We start from the raw sequence: 22,058 nt of genomic DNA, 5'->3' as shown, positions 1-22,058 counted from the left end.
TTGTTTGTATTACTATGTTTTAAAATAAATCATCATTCTTTCTTCTGTTAAGAATTTATTTATTTCGTTGATCTTATTGAAGTTTGTTATTATTAATAACAACACTTTTGTAAACTATCCAATGATATAGGTTGGTAACATTTTTGAATATCAATCTTACTATGTTAACTGAACAAGTTCAGATCACTAGCATAATTGGCAATCATGGCGGCCGGTCCTATTGCTGAACGTAATCAAGGTACGTGTCTATTTAAAATATTTAGATAAATATATATATATATTATAATATTTTGATTTTTCTTCTTATTGAAATTATTATATATTATATATATATATAGAATTGTTAACCTATAAATTGTGTTTATGTACACATAACCTAGCATAACACAATATTTTTAGTTTTAATATACTATACAAGATTCGTTCCATATTTGCAATTAGATTTTGATTTTTCTTCTTATTGAAATTCTAATTGCAAATATGGAACGAATCTTGTATAGTATATTAAAACTAAAAATATTGTGTTATGCTAGGTTATGTGTACATAAACACAATTTATAGGTTAACAATTCTATATATATATATATATAATACTATATGTGTATATATATAGTAATTTTTTATAGTGTAAATAAAATATTTTATATCTTTTAGATGCCACAATATATGTGGGTGGATTGGATGATAAGGTCACAGAATCCCTTATGTGGGAATTGTTCGTCCAATCAGGACCAGTGGGTATGTAACAATATTATTATATCTGCTTTTAAATGAAACTAATTGAATTTCCTTAAAAATATTTTTAGTCAATGTGCATATGCCTAAAGATAGAGTAACACAAATGCATCAGGGATATGGGTTCGTAGAATTTATGGGAGAAGAAGATGCAGACTATGCTATTAAGATAATGAACATGATAAAATTATATGGAAAACCAATAAGAGTAAATAAAGCAAGTGCTCATCAGAAGAACCTAGATGTTGGTGCTAATATCTTTATTGGAAATCTTGATCCAGAAGTAGATGAGAAACTATTATACGACACCTTCAGTGCATTTGGAGTAATTCTTCAGACACCAAAAGTAATGCATGCTACTAACAAACAATAATTAATAATAAGTGTTTGCAAAATATATAACATGTTTTTATATTTCAGATAATGAGGGATCCTGAAACAGGAAACTCCAAGGGCTTCGCATTCATAAACTTCGCTTCCTTCGATGCTTCCGATGCAAGTATAGAAGCAATGAACGGTCAGTACTTATGCAACAGACCGATTTCCGTATCATACGCATTCAAACGCGACGCGAAAGGAGAAAGACACGGTAGTGCTGCTGAACGATTGTTAGCTGCTCAAAACCCGCTAAGTCAAGCAGACAGGCCTCATCAATTATTTGCCGACGCTCCTCCTTTGGCACCACCTCCGATTCCAAATTCCAATACAGCGACTCATCAAGCTGCTCATCATCCTCAACATCATGTGATGCATCATGGAATGGTTGTACCACCACCTCCACCTCCGTCAACACCAGGACCTCCAATGGGTCACCCACCACCACCACCTGTTCCACCGCCGCCATCGAGTGGCTTTCCTCCAGCAAGTATTCCTCCACCTCCTTTGCCTCCGATGTCAATGGCCACACATCCTCCTTTACCGCCTGGAATGCCACCTCCATTGCCACCTATGCCCGTTCCAACGTCTCAGTCGCAACAGACGACACCCAGAATGATGGCACCACCACCTCCTCATTGGGGAGTGAGTGGGCCACCTCAAGGTCAATTTCCACCTCCTCCGCCACCCTCATCTACCGGAGCACCTCCACCTCCGCAATTTGGACAGTTCCAACCACCACCACCGCGACCTCCTCCAACATGGAGGCATCCACCACCTCCTCCTGTATCTCAGGGTGGACCACCGCCGCCACCACCTCCACAATTTCGACCACCCTTCCCACCAAGAGGTCCACCTCCACCTCCACCACCTCACGATTCCAGTCAATATTAGATTTATCGTCTCTTCATCTTTACAATATCGTCATTATTTAATAGCATAATGTAAAAATTTGACTCTGTTCTTAACATTCGAACACATTATTGTTGCACAAATCTATATTTCATAATACAATGTCTGAATAAATTTCTTTAATTTCAAGCCATGAGTTTCTTTCAATTCCTCGTTCTTAAACTGCGAAGGAACCATAGATTGTGAAAATTATGAGAAATCGTCCACAGTTTCTTTTTAACGATTACAAACGCGGTCATTTAATGTATCGATTAGAAGTCGCGTGTGAATAAGGACATGCCAAGCTCGTTCTATCGATTATTGCAAGCCTGTCCAGTCCAGTTAGTGATAACACCGAACGGACAAATGAGTGGCAGAGCAGTTGTCTTCGGGTATGTCACCACGTTGAAAGGATTTGACGTCGTTTCGCGTACGAAATCGGACGAAAAATAAAAAAAAACGAGCGAACGCGAAGGAATCGTAAGCTTGTCGCGTGTCATCAACCGAGTAAGTAAGGGGAACAGGTGTCTGGAGTGGTAAATTAAGCGGCGCCGACGGCGCTATGCATTCTGAAAATAACGCGATTTTTTTTAGATCTCTCGTGACTCGATGTAGTTTCATCGATCCGTGCGACGCCTCGCTTGTCCATTACTTTTGAATAAAGTTAAAACGCTCTCAATATATTCCAGATATAATTTGATATAACTATTCGACCACCGAAAGGAGGGAATCATGTTCAACTTATGATATGGCTCGCCTCTACTACGAGTGTAACGCGGATCTAAGAAACGATACGGAAGATAGCGAAACGAACAAACCATACGCGTGTACACCGGATAAATATTGTTTGTATTGCTGTTGCAACTCGCAGTGTTGTCTGCTGGTGCAAAGACGGCCACCACGACACTTTTGGGAAGCCTGGTACTTTTGGCTAGGCGTTGCTTTACTCGCTGTTTTTATCATATCTTCGGTAAGTGATCCTCGATGATCTCTGATCTTACGAACGTTCGCATTATTGAAATTTCTAGAAATTTATTACGTAAACAAAACGAAACCTAAGAAATTGTATTTTTCCATATCTGTGTTTATCGTTTCATTATCAATCATCGATATCGTGCTCCCTTAGAATCGATGTGGCGCGTTCGTTTAATTTCCTTAACGATCGCCGATTACTCCAAGGAACATTTTGATTCCATCCCTTTTTTACTTTTTTTTTTTTTTTGAAACTAGGTGAGCAGCTACATAGTCAGTAATTGCAGACATAATATTCAAGGTGTGCAACTAAGACACAGCACGCACGGCAATCGACGAAACGATCGCGACAATCGTCCGAGAAACAACCAGAATGAGATATCCATAAGCATAATCCCAACGTCGGAATTTTTTCCATCGCACAGGAAGATGTTCGTGATTGCTTCTCAACCGGCCGTAAATCACCTGAGTAAGTAAAAATATTGCGCGTATACCTATAGAACTGCACCGTAAAACTCGGAGCATACTCTTCGTATGTTTAAAATTTCACGTCTGACCAGAACGCAATCACGTACGGACACATCTTTGCACTGCATAATTACGTACGATAAAGTACAGACGATGTTAGCGTGGACGCGTTGCGTATCGAGCAATTAGGTTACAAAAGAGTGGTTAAAGCGGCTCGAACGGATATTATAGAAGGACGAGTTCCAATGTAAAAAGTTTCGCAACACCGATGAAAGGGGGACAATCGCTTTAAATCTCTGCGAGATTCGATTAAAAGTTGGGGATGGCGTGGCGATCAGGAATAATTCGTGCAATTTCGAGCAATAATAATCTTGTGCATGCATTGATTTATATTGCAGCTCCTGTCGTTGCGTGAAGTCGTTTTGTTTTAACGGAGCGATTATACCAGCGAAAGGAAGCCGACGCGAAGAGTTGGAAGATCATCCCATGGCATTTTACACGGTAATACCTCTTAAAAGACAGCGCGTCGCATCGAGAGCTTTGATCGGCCGGAACATCGCGGCCACGTCATTATGTCGCGAGAAACATTTACGATAAATGCGTCTTTTTACTTAGCCTCGGGATGTAATAACTGGTAGCGGTTCGAAACACACTGATCACAAACGACATTTTGAACAAATGAGAAACGATGTTACCGAAGAATACAGTCTTCTTAATGGCCAATTTGACACTGAAGCTACTTAGGCCGCGATCCGACTCCTCCTTTGGTTCATAATTTGCCACACGCGATGCATCCTATTAAAACATGAAAACTTCCGATGTATCGTTTGCGATTAAGCGATTCGTCGTTTTCCAATTTAACGCGGGACGCGATAAAAACAAAGAACAACGTAAAATTATAGGTTTGACGATGCTTTATAACGCGTAGAATCGAAAACAACCGGTGTAGTAGGATTTACTAAAAGATCGGGAAACGATGATTTACGATAATGTGTCCGGAGTACAAATCGTAGATCGGCATTGATTAGGTTCGTTGGGTCGTTTTAGCGCTTCTGAACATCGGTCGAGCATTTAGAATTTCTTAGCCGAAGACTCGCTTCCATTTGGCTGAGCACAGTGCAACCAGCCCGATCGAAACTCGTTCTCGAGGACTCGAATGGGCGTAACTCCCATTAACAATTAAGAAGACACGCTGCAACCTGGTCGACGTACCTGACTGGACGTACCAAGAGATCGGGGGCTAATTAAAAAGGACAATCGGGCGAATGCAACTCAAGGCGACGTGTACTCTCTATCTTCTCGCGCATCTCTCTTAATCTTTCTTGCTCCCTCTTTCCTCTTTTTTCGCATCTTTCTCTTTATCTGTTCAATTCCTCGTCTTCCTTTTCCCTGCTACTCGTTCCTGCCGCTTCTCTGTTTCCAGATTGATCCCGCGATAGCGGTTAATCGCGATAATCTTCGCAGAAGAGAGGAATTGCGAAAAACTTTGGCGTTTATCGAACCCCGACAGCAAACACGCAGCAGACACATGCGCATTTCAGAATGACAAAACCAAAGATGTGTACTTTTCATCTATTTCAATTGCGATTTCCAAGGTATTCGGTTGGCGTCCGTAAGTCACGGGATACTCGGAAATGTTTGGACACGAATTTTAATAAAATAAATAAAATCTTTAAAATATAGCATAGTAATTACGGTATCTGTTTATGTTTATCCCAAGTGTATCAATTGGCTTACGGATGCGAGTGTATAAACCTTTTAAGATCGAGGTGAGATTCGTGCATACTTCGAATCACCTTGAGAAAATGAAAGGATTCGATGCAACTTTTCATTGTCATATTCCATCTGCGTAATGACTGGCTGTGATCATGTCAATTCGAGGCAGCTACGTGGGAGTGAAACGTTTGCTATTCCTTCGTCGGAGCGTTAGTACGTAGAACATGGTTTGTCATGGACGTTTAATACGAAATAATAGCTTGTGTACCGGCGTACACGTATCGATCGCGACGCTTTACACTTCAGCTAAATTAATTAATATGCACCGAAAGAGAAACAGATACACGTTTGACATTTTGCACAAGTGTGATTGTAATTAGCTGCGTAGGATGAGAGTGGAAACTGCTGTCTGATATTATCATATAAGAAGTCAATGGCGGTGAAAAATTCTATAAATATACGATTTCGATGTGTTTGCGTTTAAATAATATTCACGACCTTCTTTTTTTTTTCATTATTCCACGAATCCCACGCTACAATGCGTTTACTCAAGACATCCATTAATAACGGCGGACCCCAAACATTTACACCTGAGAAACTCCAGTTCTCACGATTGAACCGTTGATTTAATTAAGAGTTAATTAGGCTACCTTTACCGTCGCGGCAGATGAAAATTTTTTTTCCAAACTAAATCCCAGCTCGGAAGACATCCTCTGTCTCGAGTTCAACAAAGTAGAAAGACGATAATTCAACCGTAAGAAGAAGATCCAGTTTCAACGAGACACTGCATGTATAAGAGGAATTTAAATTGCTTACTCCTCACCTCGTTGAAATAGGTCTATCCGAAGGATCGTCCGAACAGTTCGCGATACATCTCAATAAATTACCCGAGTGAAAGAAATCCTTGTGCTCTCGGTAAATCTTTTTACAGCGAACACTTGATTCGTTCGCGCAATAAGAAGTAGCAACGGAGAGCAGACTGCCGGCGACCTCGTTCGACTGTAACGAAGTGTCATTCCGATAACCCAGGCCCAGCTTTTACTGTCACTCGACGGATGACGATAAAGAAATGTGCAAGTAGCGGGGCTCTGCTTAATGTTGCATGGACAGGAAACCAACCGGGGAATTAAACTCTCGTCTGCTTTGCCGTTGGATGCCAATGACTACGATTAAGATGTTCAAACGACTCTCGATTACGAATCCTGCACCATCGATTTTTACACGATTTACCCCTTGACGAGAGGCTAAGATGTTTTAATCGTTGTATTTAACGTTTCGAAGAAATAAAGACGAATGTGTGAAATTAAACGAGGATTTTTATTTCGCTTTTCTGTTTCTCTGTTCGTTAACAGGTTTCGTCTTGCGACGAGTATCGGTGGAATTTTCGAAAATTTGTCATTTCGGGAATTCCATTGGATTGAAGCAAAAAACAAATTTAGAATATAGATGAGCAAACCTGATACCCGAACGAATGAATTTGATATTCGTTCGCGCGAATAAACAAGCTTCTATAATATTTATTAGAAAATACACGCGTTCTCAATGCGTGTAATAAATACACCAGCGTATACTATCGGTAGTACGATATTATTCCGTCAATGATTCGTTACATCTGGATGGACGGAAATATATCGTATCTCAACGAGAGATACGAACGTGCATACGATCTAGACGTTATTGTTCCAATAAATCGGCTGAGTTTAGGGGACTTCCCGAGGCAACTCTAAAAAAAAGTCACTGGAATTCTTTCACAGCGAGAGCATCGCGAGTTTCGAGTTGTATAAACAGAGTGACAAAAAATTATCCACATATTATATTGAAATTAATTGAAAATATCAATCGAGTGACCAATACGATTGTTAAGTAAGGATCGTCCTCGGCAAGAGTTCCTATTCTCAATTGTAATACGAGATTGGTTGTATACAAAGGGGAGACACGTTCTTCCATCTGGAAAGCGTTTGCGAAACGCGTTCCGTGGCTGCGTAAAAGTGTACGCGAATTTGCGATGTTACTCCAATAAATCGGCTTTAAAAGAGACCGGAGCCAGCGAAAAGGCCAAGAAAAAGACTTAGCAAAATCCGGTTTAAGTGTGAATAAATTACGTACGAGAAGGGAGCTGGCGGAAATGGTACCGCCTCGCGGTGAGAAAACGCAAAAAGCCATCAAAGAAGTCGTGGCACGGTGGATGGGAAAGACAAAAGCCATTAATCGTTTCTGTACAGTGGAGCTTGTATTTCGATTTCCCTCTGATTTTCCTCTGTTTCACTGGCGTTCTTATTTCAGCAATGTTATCACCAACGCTGCGCGATGTGATCTCTAAAATAACAAAGTGGAAAAGAGCTCGGTTTTTACATTTTACGAGACCCAATTCTCGTATCGCGAAAGAAAAGAGGCCGAGTCGTACCGAAGAAGAAATTTCCAAGGAACCGATTATATGTCGCCTTGACGACGAAGCTATGCGAACGAAGTAATGTCACCGATGACGGAATTAAAATAGATATAGAAGTAAATTCGTGAGGTGGTAGAAGAGTGGCGTGAAGGAGGAAGGACAGAAAAAGAGAGAGAAAGAGAGAGAGAGAGAGAGAGAGGTGGAAATCGAGAGTAGCCAACGTGTAAAGCAAGAGAAAGAGAAGGATACGAATCTGTGTTCCAGTGGGAGGTACTAAAATTAGAGGAGCCCACGCGGCTAACAGTTTCGTCTTGAAGCTTCCTTCAGACATTTTCAAATAGTCCTTTACGCCGATAACACAACGTGTTTTCGCGACGTCTCGCTGTCAGTCGCGACTCGGCGCCGTGATTCTGCGTTCGATTCGATTGGCTTACGAGTGACTTCCTCGAGAGACACGGTTGCCTCCTTGGAACCCATTCAACGTCCAAGTGACTCGAGATATTCCAACTGGCAGACGCAGACTTTCAATTAATCGTCCTTCTTTTTGTCAACGATAATTACCGTAATCGATGATCCTCGTCGAACGGCGAAAAATGAAAATCAAGGGCGGCTGATTTCCTCGCCGCTGTTTCTACCGATCCGACCAGTGGCCTCGAATAATCCCGCGTCAATAAGCAGTCAAGTGCAAATCGGGTTTCTTTCGCCGCTAGCCGCGTTGCCTTTATCGAACATCGTCTCTGCATTTAGCAAAGGCTAGCCCTTCAACATGATAATGTATATTCCTGTCTTTTGCATACGTTTCAAGTGGCTCTCGTGCAGATAACGGACCGTACCTACTTCGCTGTCTCTTCCCTTATCAATGAAATTGTCCCTGAGGCGTACTCGCGTTCGAGTGATCCTCCCCGACGATACTTTTCATTATCGAGACTTTCGTGATTCTTGGAGTGTTAGATTTTGCCGAGGCTTACGGCATGTATTTCAATCGATCGACTATCGAGCCGCCAATCTGCATATATTTCATCCTGCTATTTCTGATTTTTCTGTCGGGCAACGTTCAACAGATCGAAGGTAAGTTGGCCGGTTCGATCCGACGCATCGGCAATGTCGCTATCGATTTTTTATGCGTCGTAATCGTGCTAATGCACGATACGTTTAACATACATGTACTATCGTGGAACTTATCGGCGCGCATATCTATAATGAGCACGTAAAAAAAAAAAGAACGATGCGCCGTAAAATACACGAGACGAACAGATTTACGACATGGTACGTGTACGTGTCACGGCAACTCGTTCGCGCTAAATGCCAAGAAATTTGTCGATATTCGCAGGTAGAAAATGCGTATGCACGAGCAAGGCCTGTAAAGAAGCCGGTGTCGACACGTGCAAGACCAAGTTTTACTGTTACACAGAGTTGATCTTGACTGGAGACCAAGAATTCGGAGGAAATACTACGACAAGAGGATGCACCGAGTTCGTATGAATTTTATTTTGAGATTATTAACATTGAAAACGAGAATCACGATGTTGAAACAAAACGTGGTAAACAGAAATCAGTTAGAAGATATGCAAAAATTTCAAAGTCTATTTCTCTTGGTCGAGAAAATAATATCGTACGAAGAAGGAAACGTAGAAATCGCGTTTCAACTATTACGATAGTAGTAACCTCTCGTTTAAAAGCAACACCCCGACCTCTAACCTTTTCCTCTTATTCTACAATAAATTCCAACGGTACAAGTCCGGTTGACTCGAAGACGATTTAATTCGCTGAATCTTACGATTGACGTACCGCTATAAATTCACCGTGACTCTATGACAAGCAGGTAACCTTGACGAGATAATCGGTGCGAGAAGTTTTCACGAATTCTTTTTAAAGCCGTGCTAAAATGACGAGAGATGTCGAAATCGTTTCGACTCGGAGCGTTCGAATATCGCTAGCCAGTTTTTATTGCTACCAATTAAATCTTCGAGACGTTATCGGCGAGTGTAGCGTGGCGTTAATTACCAGATAACTAGCAATGGACAAAATAATTAATTTTTATTGAAGATAACGCGATTCGCAAACAACGATCGAAATTGACCCCCTTTTTTCGACCGAATTCCTTCACTGGCCACGAAACGATCGATTGCTCGCCATGCGTAACAAGCGCGATACACGCGCGGAATATTGAAATCTCGCGGCGTAAATCGTGCAAAATGATTATTTAAATTCCGACTATCGCCGGGGTCGGAGAACTTTATCGAGCAGTGGCCATTTTATCGGAACGTTGTACGTTGCCATTGCTCAGGGGTGCCACGCCATTGTTGTGCGAGACAAAGTCCTGGGTCACGAGGTCGAAGTCGAGCGACAACGTGGACCGATCGTCGGCTGCCTGGATCCGTATGCCCTGGCCCAGATTGAAGTGTTGCGACAGCCACGACTACTGTAACGCCGATCACCGCATAAACGTGTCCACGTGGATCCACGACAAAGAGACGCCCGATGCTGTGGAACCCACTTTAGATTACACCGGTAAAGAGTCCTTTGCTATCTTCGTCTATTTACAATGGCTCGCAGAATTATTTGTACACGTATAGAAACTTTTTACGCATATATATTGCTATCTTAAACAATACCATACTTTGGATATTTAGATATTTTGCGTATGTTTGCATATTGCACGCATCCCACGTAATCTGGCGTCTTTAAATTTTCCATGCGAAATAAATTTTATGCAAATTTCATGCAAAATAGAGCCGATCAGTATAATTTCTGATAGGTTCGTACGTCGTTAAAGATATCTAAACATTTTCCTTACTTCGAAGAAATAGAAGTTTCACCCTAAATTCGTACAGGTTGGCGCCACTTCGACAATGTTGAAACTACTTACAGTAACTTTGAGTCTCGCTTTATTTACGATCTTACCCGCTTCATTTACACGCTTCGCAGATATCTGTAACAATTTAACCGAAGAGATATCGCGCTGTATGATTCAATGCCAGAACATTTAAGGCGCCACTGTTCTCGACTAAACAAGCTCGAGGAATGGATTTTCTGATAAGTCTTGTGTTATGTACAAAGGTTCCTTTAATGGGATGTCGTCGGACCGAGACATAATGGGATCGATTCAGCCGGATCCAGGGCCGATTGCCGGAGGTCGAGAATCACCGGATCAATTCCTTGAGAATCGCGTTAAACCGCTGCACGTTGCTGCGCTGGTCTTGGCGATCGCTGCCCTGATATCGGTCCTAGCAGCCTGCTACGTTATTACAAGGTCTGGAAATTTTTATTATCTCGCCTACCGTAAAGTTTCTCGCTAGAAAATCGCGTGCGCGCCGCGAGAAAGGTGTCGGATCTCACGTAACGAACTTTTATTGACTTCGCTTTTGCCGCGAAGAAAATCCACCGATGCACTGGCAAGATGCATCTATAAAACTCGTATTTTACGACGCTAAGCACGTTCGAGCAAAGAGGGTGTCGCAAATGAACGTTTGACATATTGCCAGAAAAATTCTTCGTAATTTTTTATTTCATAAACGTAGCCTATTTAAGAATAAATAGTAATCCTAGATGGTTCGTCCCGCTTGTCTTCTTTTCTTTCTTTTTCTTACTCTTTTTTCATTAATGACGTTCCCTTTCTTTCTTCACCTACGTCTCTCCTTTTCCGTTTTGTATACAATTGAAAAATATTCCTGTATTTTCGCCACATTCCTTGATACGCTGCCAAGAATTTGTTCGCCTCTTTGTCGAGGAAACAACATTCATATGTAAGTTCGTAATTGTAATTACTTGGCATTGGCCGCTGGCATTCTAGTCTGCCAGGCTTTTCCAGCGAATCGATTCGCGGCGACGCACCGTTTCAAATTTGCAATCAAAGCAAAAGTTTCGATTCGTTTCTATGACGAAACACAATAGACGTGCCAGAAAAATCCGATCGCAGAAAGGAGCGAGCGCCCGCGAAGGCGAGCTACCTTTATTAGCTGACGCGTTTCCCTCGCGCGCCTGTTTCTAAACGCTCTGAAAAACCCTCCTATTGGAAAGCACGGCATGATGAAAAACCTTGTGCTAATATTAACTCGGCGACCCGTTAACAATCACCGTTCACGAGGTTACAAACTGCAACTGCCATCCGATAGTCGTCGACGTTGTAGTCAATTCAGTACTCACACGTCGAAAATCGGCACGCTGCGTCTGTTAACCACGATTATCAGCTTAGTCGGACAGTTCGGACTTGAAATATTACCGATATTAATAACACGTACAAGGAGTCCTCTCATTGCTGATCCGATAAGCTAGCCACGTGCGACGTGTCTCGCCTTGTTGTCGATAGTTCGCGATAGACAATCGATCGGTAAAAATCTGACGGCATAAATGTTCCAGTCCGATTGCATCGAATAATAATCAATTTGTCATTCCATTTTCCAACAAGTACGATAATATTTTTTATCCTTTAACTTTATTCAGCCGAGAAACCGATTTAACCGACTCGTCTCTAATATTCCTAATCTCTTGGAAATAATCGTTTCTTTATCTACAAACCTATTCTTATAATTTTTGTTAACGAATGACTAATAAATTTCATAGTATCGTGTCATAATATAATTGCACCTATAATTCCACCTAATATAATTGCTTAATTTCCATTCTTTCAACTTTCCACCGAGTCACGTAATACAGCGGCATTTCCTTTCGGATGGCACTTTTTATTATCTGACCATGTTCCCTTCTTCCTTTTCTCAGTCGGCCGATTTCAGGGGTCTGAAGCCTGGCCGGTTTGTCGATCCGACTAAAAGCCGCTCAACTCGCTTCTTATCAAGACTCCTTTTTCTTTGGGACCCTGTCGAAACTGATAACGAGTCCCGAGAGGCCCACCGTGGGCTTTACCCTCTAATCTTCTGCCTCCGAACGGTTAAGTGCGTTTTCGAGTTTGGGAATGTCCTGGTCTTCGGCTAGCCTACACCTTCCTCCACGTGTTGCTTCCTTTCTTCCTTCTTTATCGCGCCTTCGAGTATGTATTTCGAGCGTCACGATTGCCCGTAGAAGGGACCAGCGTCCCTTTCCCGATTTCTTCGTGTTTCACACGGGCCCAACCTTAATGTGGCCACGTTTCTATCTGCTTGTAATGACGTTGCCTTGTCACAAGGATAACGCGTAGCCCAGAGAATCGGTAGGGGCTTCTCTTTATCGCCGCGGGCACGGCGTCTCGAGTGCAGGGAAAATACAGGCGAATTAGGATAACAGACACCGATAAGCGGCAAAGCGTACATTTTGGTGAATGCGCGTTTCTACTTCGTCCGTTGTTTATCACCGGATATTTTTGGAGTACGGTCCACCCGTGCTTCACGGTGTTTTGTGCTCGGCGTCGCACCGATAACTGAAACTTCATAGATTTAGAAACACTAGAAATTTTCGACGTCGATGTTCGCGTTCATTTATTTCTAAGATTTCATTCAAGGTCGTAATGATACTCGAAACTTCGTAGATTCATAAGTCGCCCGATTTCTGATATTCGTGATATTCGCATTTGTTCGTTCGTATATTCCTTTTGGAATTGCGTTCGATATTTGAAATTTCCGACATTTGCTTTTGTCTATTTTTAAATTTATGTGTTTAAATTCGTGTGTTCGGTTTTGCGTTAACAACCGACCATAAATCGTCCAATTTTTCGCCGCTGATACCGTTTACTCGTTTGCAGATTCTTGAAAACGAATCCATACACCGTCGGCAGCGTGGAATAACGAAGATCTTGCTCGTAATCTTTAAGCGTCGAAACTTTCCAACAATTATCACCATCTTCTTTTATCGGATTAAACGAATCAGGTAAGAGTCCAATTAATAATTCTTTGTCAGGCAAACGGATGTCTGAAATTTATTAGATTACGTATTACCGGTTTTATTGTACGAAGAGAAATTACATCGCGTCCAAGCCGGAGTTAAATCGGCTCGAACATGCGTTCGTACGCACTCACGGACACGGATACTTTCTGCCTTTAATCGTATGCCCCTGATCGACTAACGAACGCAAAATATAAATAGAAGCCGGCTGTGCAGGAGATAACCGCCGCCGACAAGCCAAACGAGTCTGTATCGAACAGATTTTTGTCATGGATAATATCGAACAACTTTCGATTCTCGGTAGCCGGTAGCGCCAGAAGATTATCGACAATAGTAGACGCGAATAATTTCATCGATACTAGACTTGCCCTTTCGAATTCATGTATCTTTAAAAATCGTAATTAAGTCGTACGTAATCTAGTTTCACGTTTGTTACTTTGGTTTAGCAATGTTTAATTATTTGTACAACTGCTCCGTTGTATTTGATTCAATCGCCTATTCTTCGTGTTTGTTCAGAGCGATGGGTCACGGTGGCGTCGAACGGATGCGTGGAAACGTGGGATATCATGCGGTTTGAAGAGTCATCGAAGGAAGGCATGACGAAGCTCGACGAGGGACAGTTTTGGGCAAACAACTCGCTGAAATCTTTTGTTTCCAAGGGTATGACTAACATCGGGCTGCGCCTCTTATTTGAATTCCGTCCTCCCGGTCTCACGGGTCTAAAACCAGGTGCTTCGCTTGTTTCCATGTAATTAGTCATCCTCGGGACATGTACGTAGTTGAAAGAAAGAAACATATACTTGTGTAAAGCGTGGAAGAATCGGACATTTTTAGGATGGTGGACGAATTTGGTAACGATCGTACATGGCGAACGTTTGTTATATGTACGACGTTGACTCTGTAGTAAATGTGACGGTAGACAAGAGCCAGTGTCGGAGCCAACGTGCGCGTCGAACGATGATACGATAAATTATTATGCGTACAAGAAACTGCATTCCCGTTTTAATGGATTTACGTCTTGTTACGATTGTAAATAATTTGTATAAGAATAGCATAAGATAGTAAGTAGATTGAGGCGTAAAAATAGTAGAATACGTTAGATCCCGATTTGCATATGTTTTACATTCTCTTACATTTTGTATTCGATGTAATAGGCTTTCATGTGGCAGGAAATACGGATAATATAAATCTCAAGGAGATTAATCAATATGTATGTAGAGATAGAATGGATGGAATAGAAAAATAACAAGACCTGTTGTTCGCGCCGTTAAATTGTTTCTCGATCGACAACAAGTTATCGAAAGCTTTTTTCAGCGTCTTCGATCGTACGATGACTGACAACCTGAGCCGTGTGCCGTCTGGAACCACGACGAACAATAGCGTATTCCATTAAGCCTACCATGAGAATTAACCAGTCAGCCATAACCAGGTGCTCGTTGGATCCAACTTCGGATTCCAACTCGACCGCCTTGACCACCGCATTCGTTGCGCCCGACGAAAATCAATCACTCGGCTAAATATATAGGCTCGATTCGTAGGTAGATACCCGTCCTCCGGGCATCCTCGAATGACCAAATATCTTAGATAAATATCTTCTGCTTGTCTAACTGGTTCATCCACGAGCCACTAACAAGACATTTTTTTTTTCTCTTCCTCCTCTCTTTTTCGACAAGGTTCGTTTGTAGCAAGTTCAATCTCCTCCTGTATTCGTGCTTCGACTTACGTGTTCGATTTCTCTCGAGCGAATAGTTATTAATAAGCCATCATAGTTCTTTCGATCGTATTTGTACCACAGCTAGTGTCAACGAACCGCACGGTACTTCTCGTTCAACACGCCTTTGTCTTCGCTGTTATCTACGCCGCTCAACACTGAAACGCTTTGAATTCACGAACGAACGAAACGTGTTGACGAGCAAGCTAAACTTGTCGCTTCGATTCTCCTTAAGCGAGAGCTCGATGGGACGCGCTCGAGAGAGTAATATCGGTAAGACGATACCGTGCCAGAAGCATATTTCATTCTGGATTCGGAAGACAGCACTTAACATCGCTCACCGTCAGCGTGGATTGGATTATTCTCGGTGAACATACCAAAGATTCGGATCGGGGCAACGATGCATTATTCGCGTAAGAAATAAGCAAAAATAGGAGCAGCGCCATGGCGCCAACGAGTTAATAGTTAATTGGCTAATGCCTGGCTAAAAATAAGCCGCGTATCGTCCACTTCGTGGTAGCTATATTCAAAGCATCGGCGGCGCTAGTTCCTGAAAAGGAAATCCTATTAACGACTACAATCACGTATCTCGCGTTCTAGCGAAGGCGTGACAACAAAGCGATCGCAGCTTCGCGATTTTCACAATTCTCAATCGGTGTCCTCCGATCCGGTGAACAAAGTACGACGTTAATGTGTACAGGCGAGCTGACAAAACAGGAAGATTGAAATAAACAGCGAAGGATCACAGATTTATGTCCACGGAATTAAGACATAAGCTTTACTCGTTTCGAGGAAATCGTGCGGAGTGACGAATTAATCTAGCGAACTTAACACGCGTCCTCCCTACGGTTGCCTTCGTGTGCCAGCGACAGACTGATCCAGACGACGATCTCTACCTGTCTATGATCGATCGAGCCTGGGTCGAAAGACATCTGACGCAAAGTGAAAAGGTCCATTGACGGGCACGCTTATGCATAAGGCACGCTGAAAAGGGATGCCGATTATCCGGACAAAGGCCGATTTATTTATCTCGTCTATCATCCTACCATTATGCAAAACGATCTTTAGTTAAGCCAGTTAGGTGTCGACGTCTTCGACGTACAAATGCACACAGAATATACGGGGTGTTCGCTAGACAAGTATAATTTATCTTCATGAACGATTTCACTTCTGCGTTAGCGTACTTGGGGCGCTTCCTCGTCCGACTAGACTCGCGCAATTTCATTGAAAGATTCGATTCATAGGATCGACGCGTTTAAAAGGCCGCATAAGCGCGGCACTCGCGCACATTTGTCCGTAAGTAGGGAAAAGAAGTGGCCGGAGACGACGTAGCGCACGACAAAAGCTAAAAAGGAGACCGGCGGCTGTCAGGAGGAAGGGCTGACGATCCACAGCAGAAGTAAGTTGCTGCTCTTTTCATCGTCCGTCTTCCTCTGTCCAGGACTCACGGACCACGTGCGCGCGCGCGACAGACATAACGACACAGTGTGTGCGAGTAGCGTGGATCGCACAGACACTCACCTACACGAAGGAAATGTGGCGTCTCTGCCTCGGGGCTCAGGCGCCACTGTCTCCCTTCTCTCTGTCCCTCGTTTCCCTCACCATCCGCCCATTTCCCGGCGTCGATCCGCACTACTCAACCTTTTACCAACACACAACTATACCAGCTTGGCCGCATACTACGTTCTGGTACAGTGACTGCCATTAACGTAAGTGGCAGAGGCCATGTGCGCGCTCTTCATTCGCCTAAATCCATCGAGTCGCTTCGATGAGGATCCACGATGATCGATGATGAGTAAACAACGTGTCGGAGTTTTAGAATTATCGTAAATTGGCTAGGAATGATTCTACTTTGGTAGGAATTTATCCCAAAATTCCTTCGTTAAAATATTCTTCGTTAAAAACAACATGGATCGATCGCCGTGAATTCATAAACAAGATATTAGAATGTCAGTATTAATCTGGATGGGAATGATCGTACGTACTTTGAAAAATGAATTTACTTTAAGGTAATTCCCCGTCAAGAATAAAAAATTGACCCGATTAAATTCATCTAACTCGTTCGATCGAGATTTACGAGCAACGCCGATACTTTAAAGTAACTTTACTTCGAAGTAATTCTTCGTTGAATATAAAACTTGATCGGTTTAAATCCACCTAATTGCTCCGACAAGTATCGATATACAATGATGGACGATGAGCGAGCAAATTAAAAATTCTATTTTGACACGAACTTTACTTCGAAATATTTAACTGCTCGTTGAAAATAAAGATTAATCGGTTGAAAATCGGGTAAATTTCAAATCCATCGAACCGTTTCTATCGAATCGAATACCAACCCCTAGAAATTCTATAATTAAGTTAAAATTACGATAACTTCGCTCCAAGGAAATTTCTCGTCAAAAATAGACAAAATTTAGAGTTTCGTACGTAAACTCGGAAGATTATTTCCAACCGAATATTCTCCCGTGATACGTTTAAATGGATGGCCTACAAATTCGTTAGGATTCGTTATACGTTTTCTAGCGATGGCTCGGGATCGACCGGAGTCAAGGAAGGTAGATCATAGATTAACGACAGCCGTTGAACGTGCGTATTGTACGCGTTCACGGTGCGTGGCACACCGACAAGGGGCATACTATCGCAGCCGGAGGCGGGACTCGTTTAAAAACTATCTGGCGAGTGTTCCTCGGCGGGTGCCCCTGGTGTGCGCCAGCCGCGGCGGAGTCGTCCGGCTGCACGGCGTTTGCTTTTCGAGACCGAAGTGAGTCAGTCAGTCAAGCGTCGACCATCGTCGGCATCGGACGCTCGTGGAATCTTTCTAAATTCCTCCAGCGTACGTTTGCTCCGTAAACCATTCTTCCGTTCGTTATGAATATTTCAAAGATCGACGAAAAGATCGATCGATCGTGACCACGAGGTATTCTAATCGAAGAACGATTCGATGGGGTTTGATCGTGGCTTTCGTTGATTGTGTTTTTCGCGATCGCTACACTAACACTGATCGGCAACGCGGTCCTTAGCGATATCCTGACACATCAGAGTGCATGTTATAAATTTAGAATAAAATGTTGACACGGGACTTGTTGACTCTTGCGACGATGGTGTCCGGTCTAACTGTGGTCATTGGTGCTTCCATGGATCTTGATTCGAGGGACTACGAGGTGCTCGCCGATAACGAGGGAAAATCCGATGACAATGGTAAGGTTACATTTTCAGTGCATGATTTCATGGGAAAGTCAGGGTATACGGCCTGTGCCGCGGCTCGAAACGGCCGCGTCAACGGGTACACGTGGGTGGCGCCAGACACGGGGACGAAATCAATGAGAATACTGGAATTGACGCTCTATTGTCGGGCGAGTCGAATTTTATACGAACGACAGTTACGTAGATCCGGAGGTTGTCCCGTATTCTTTGCTAATGCTAACTGTTGTGCTTCTGCGTGTCGTTTCATTGTCTTACGATCAAAGTTTATTATTACACGTGGCCTTTGCACTTTGCACGTATTTTTCAATGAAAAACCATCGATCCTCGAATTGCATCGAGTGGATTCCTCGGAGGGCACGCTGTATCTTATCTGCGATCAATTCGAGCGATTTGTATCGATACACCGTACGTAATTAAACTCGCGGCATATACTATGCTTCCGGAACGAGATGGATCGATACGAATCATTGGAAATAATTAGGGAAGAAATGTAGCAACGTTTTACAAAACATAGAGGAGCAAAGGGTAGCATTGATGACGAGTCATTTTCCTAAACGAGGCGGCCAGGGAACTTTTCGACCGTTGCCATTCGACTTTGACACCGGAGTAATAAAAGTCGGGAAACGCCGCTCTCTAAATTAAGACCACTGAAGTCGCTGAAGTACATTAATTGGCTCGGCCTTTTCTGCATGTCCCATGACGCTTCGGGTTTGTAGAATAACCAACGAAAATTCCCAACGCTTTATCAAACTGCTTCGAAAACAAAGTCTCGCGGGAGTATCGTTCGAACGCGATATAGATTCGATATTAATAATCTGTGGGACAATGAAAGGCTCGATAAAGCGGGTTTTATCGTTGTCGAATGTAACCAGGGAAATAACAGAGGAGCACAGGATGCATGGTTGGAATCGTTTAAGCAAGTGTCCGGACGATAAAAAAAGAAACGCGAGATAAGAGGGAAGCAGATGCAGACGCGGTATGCCTACGTCACACAGCGCAGCTACGGTAATTGCAAAATTGTACGTTCTCCGGAACGAAAGGGAAAAAAGGTTTGCGCTGGCATGTTTTAAACTCGTCTGCCGTTTTTTCGTGCCGCTCGGCGCAATTAAGGACGCGTGCAATTTCAACGTCTTATCGATGCACGTGAGTATTCGACCAAGTAAGAGAGAGAAGAAAGAGGAGCATCCTTTTCTCTGTGACACAGACAGGACGGTCTTGTTTTCTCGAAGGAAAGATAAAATAAAAGAGCGCATGCACCGAAGAGCCAGGTATCTGGAACGATGGAACGAAGGAAGTGGAATAGGAAGGATCGCGAGAGAAATTGAGTTGGATACGACGTCGAAATGGACGAGGAGAGAACAGACGGTAGAGAACGATAAAATCGCACGAAAAAGGGAAGCACGGTGGCTTACTATCTCGTTGTGGCCCAGCTGGAATGATTCACGATCGATCGATAGATTTACGCGATCGACTGGCGCCTACGATACGATACAAAGTCCTGCGGGATCAGCCGCGACGTACGTGGCCAAGCTACACGAATTCCGGTCAAACGCGAGGCGCTTGCGAAATAATAAATATTTAAATTTTACCGTTCGTACGATACCGAGTTTAGAAAGACGATAAAGTATGTGTCGGGCGCCAGCTAGACGCGCGAATAGCAGAGTATATAATATAATGCCTATGTGCACGATAGCTTTACCTTCCGACACGCTTGTCTGCACGGTCCTCGTTTACGCAAGTATACCAGTATACCAACGAGTCTCCATCCGTGCATCGTGAATCGCACGCGCATCGTGGACAACGTGCCGAGAAACGTGCTTGTTTCTTGCTTATTAACGCTTTAAGTGCGGCCACATTTTTACAAATCTTCTCCCTCGAACGCGAAACAGTGACGAAACTAGATACAATATCGTTTGTCGATGCGCACAGGCTCGCGAACGTATTCCAACGTTTGTGGAAATTTATCCTGGACACCATACGTGTGTTATAGAAAATTGTACAACACATGGTACAAGTGTGAGTACATGTATTGGTAAAGTTTGAAAGAAACGCTGAAAATGTGCGCGGATAAAAGTTTCGAAATATTCGTCGCAGTAATGAATTTCCCCTTAATTTGTAATTCCACGATCATCGAAATTTCTGTTTAGAAACGATCGGATTAACAGGTTGTTTCGCGAAGAACGAAATAATAAGAATAGCGTCTGTTTCGAATCGGATGCTCATGGATAATCGTTTAACTTTTGACTAGTCTGGCAGATATAATGAAAGAGAAGAGTCTCCTTATGCAACCAGCGATACAATAAATCACGGCTTATGCAGATTTTGTATCGTTACGCGTTACCTAACTTCTTCTTCGTTGATTTCTCGATACTCCTACTCGACAAATCGTTCGATCAGCGTGTTTTTAATCTTCGAGGTTTCTGTTTGCACGCGTAGATCTGTTTATGCGCTCGCGAATCCTACGTACATATACAGAGAAAGAGATGGGATTCGGTTCACGGAACCATTTCGCTGACGTTATAGTTTCTCAGACACGCGGCACATCGCATTCTTCGTCCCGGGAAAAATGCCTTCTCCACTCTCCTCTTTCTCCATCTTTCTCAGTGTCTGTCTGTTCCCTGGACGCTCGACGATCGCGAAGAAGCCGTTAATCTAATGCATCCGACGAATCCGACCGTTTATCTGCAAGCTGTGTCGATCTTCTTCTTCGAGGAATAACGATCATGCAGAATTTTATATTTATAGTGCACATAGATTAGAAAGTTGCACGCAGTTTTCTCAGAATCATTAACGCTGATTAGCTTTCGCGGTGTATCAGGAAACGCTCGAAGCCTCCGATCGATCAAAGCGACAATGCGTGTCGCTTTAACGACTGCACCCGGCGAGTCGTGCGCAGAAAACGTTGTATTTGCAAGGGTTCATTAAAAATTACGTAAATCAACGGGGTTCGAGTCTCTTATCTATGCGATACAAACAAGTTACGGAATTGTGATAATTCCCAGTTCGGTTCGTGCAGCCGGTTGCATATTTATAGACTAGCGAGGTCGATTTTACGATATGACTCATTCGTTTCGAATCCCAGACGTGCAATTGTCAGTTTTATAAATGTTATCGTTTGTGTGTTGGAACGGGAATCGAGCGAGAATCGTTTGAATCGTAAATCAATTGAAATTTCGAATTTACGCAACGATGATCCTTGATTCGAGCATTAGTCCGAATGATAGAAAGAAAAAGACACTTTTGCGCGCATCGTGCATTGAAAAAATCAAGTTATTGCTTTTAAGCAAACTTTTTGTTCAGATTGACCGATAGAATATAATGGGTGAATGAATTTGTAATAGAAAAATATATTGAAATAAATAAAGGTGTAAGTATATGCTGATCCAGATCTCTTACAGTGTTACAATACAATAGAAGAAGCTATGATACAGAGCACGTTCATATATTTATAGCAAAGAACATTACTAAAAAATTAACCTTGCAGCTTTAGCCGAAGGCTACAAGAAACGCCAATAGAAATCTACTTATAGCACTTTTCTTTCTAGTCTTTGTAATCCAAAACACAATTTATATTCAAGGACACAATAATATGGACCTCTCCTTATTTCCAATTTTTTGTTTCACTAAATTCTATTTTCTTCGTAACAGCGGTCTCCAGGTCACGGATATACAAAAATAAAGTGGTTTTTCTTGAAGTAATTACTTCAACACTTTTGGAGCCAATTATACTTGGTATCGAGTATCCTTCGCGCGGCAATTTATCGATCGATAACATCGATA

The 22,058-nt window shown here is 42.6% G+C and overlaps 4 protein-coding genes and 1 long non-coding RNA gene across 7 annotated transcripts in view; all 5 read left to right on the top strand.

Annotated features, from left to right (window-relative positions):
• Window positions 1-100: 100 nt before the first annotated feature.
• Spx (Spliceosomal protein on the X) lies at window positions 101-2,151 on the top strand. Its single transcript, XM_072012099.1, has 4 exons — window positions 101-238; window positions 655-738; window positions 807-1,081; window positions 1,156-2,151. The coding sequence occupies exons 1-4, from the start codon at window positions 205-207 to the stop codon at window positions 2,002-2,004; spliced, it is 1,242 nt and encodes a 413-aa protein (XP_071868200.1). The 5' UTR covers window positions 101-204; the 3' UTR covers window positions 2,005-2,151.
• A 66-nt stretch (window positions 2,152-2,217) lies between these two features.
• On the top strand, window positions 2,218-5,647 carry LOC139991761 (uncharacterized). Of its 3 annotated transcripts, none has more exons than XM_072012128.1 (4): window positions 2,218-2,508; window positions 2,691-2,971; window positions 3,232-3,442; window positions 3,840-5,647. In XM_072012128.1, the coding sequence occupies exons 2-4, from the start codon at window positions 2,750-2,752 to the stop codon at window positions 3,854-3,856; spliced, it is 450 nt and encodes a 149-aa protein (XP_071868229.1). In that variant the 5' UTR covers window positions 2,218-2,508; window positions 2,691-2,749; the 3' UTR covers window positions 3,857-5,647. The 3 variants fall into 3 exon arrangements, with proteins under 3 accessions (XP_071868229.1, XP_071868227.1, XP_071868228.1); XM_072012126.1 differs by having other exon boundaries at window positions 2,219-2,508; window positions 2,596-2,971; XM_072012127.1 differs by having other exon boundaries at window positions 2,219-2,971.
• Window positions 5,648-7,853: 2,206 nt separating this feature from the next.
• On the top strand, window positions 7,854-14,567 carry LOC139991759 (uncharacterized). Its single transcript, XM_072012122.1, has 6 exons — window positions 7,854-8,614; window positions 8,877-9,018; window positions 9,834-10,057; window positions 10,607-10,799; window positions 13,221-13,345; window positions 13,877-14,567. The coding sequence occupies exons 1-5, from the start codon at window positions 8,518-8,520 to the stop codon at window positions 13,261-13,263; spliced, it is 699 nt and encodes a 232-aa protein (XP_071868223.1). The 5' UTR covers window positions 7,854-8,517; the 3' UTR covers window positions 13,264-13,345; window positions 13,877-14,567.
• Window positions 14,568-17,841: 3,274 nt separating this feature from the next.
• The window catches only part of LOC139991760 (BMP and activin membrane-bound inhibitor homolog), a 25,952-nt gene continuing 21,735 nt past the window's right edge, over window positions 17,842-22,058 (top strand). The window contains exon 1 of the mRNA XM_072012123.1: window positions 17,842-18,272. Within this exon, the coding sequence (XP_071868224.1) occupies window positions 18,140-18,272 (133 nt within the window). The 5' untranslated portion in view covers window positions 17,842-18,139. The remainder of the gene's footprint in view (window positions 18,273-22,058) is intronic.
• Window positions 18,279-22,058, top strand: part of LOC139991767 (uncharacterized) — a 9,940-nt gene continuing 6,160 nt past the window's right edge. Inside the window, exon 1 of the long non-coding RNA XR_011800898.1 lies at window positions 18,279-22,010. This is a non-coding gene — a long non-coding RNA (uncharacterized lncRNA). The remainder of the gene's footprint in view (window positions 22,011-22,058) is intronic.

The sequence above is a fragment of the Bombus fervidus genome, chromosome 10, assembly GCF_041682495.2.
Source record: "Bombus fervidus isolate BK054 chromosome 10, iyBomFerv1, whole genome shotgun sequence".
Classification (NCBI taxonomy): Eukaryota; Metazoa; Arthropoda; class Insecta; order Hymenoptera; family Apidae; genus Bombus; species Bombus fervidus.
Note: the sequence above shows the minus strand (reverse complement) of the source record. Positions and strands in the feature narration are given on the sequence as shown.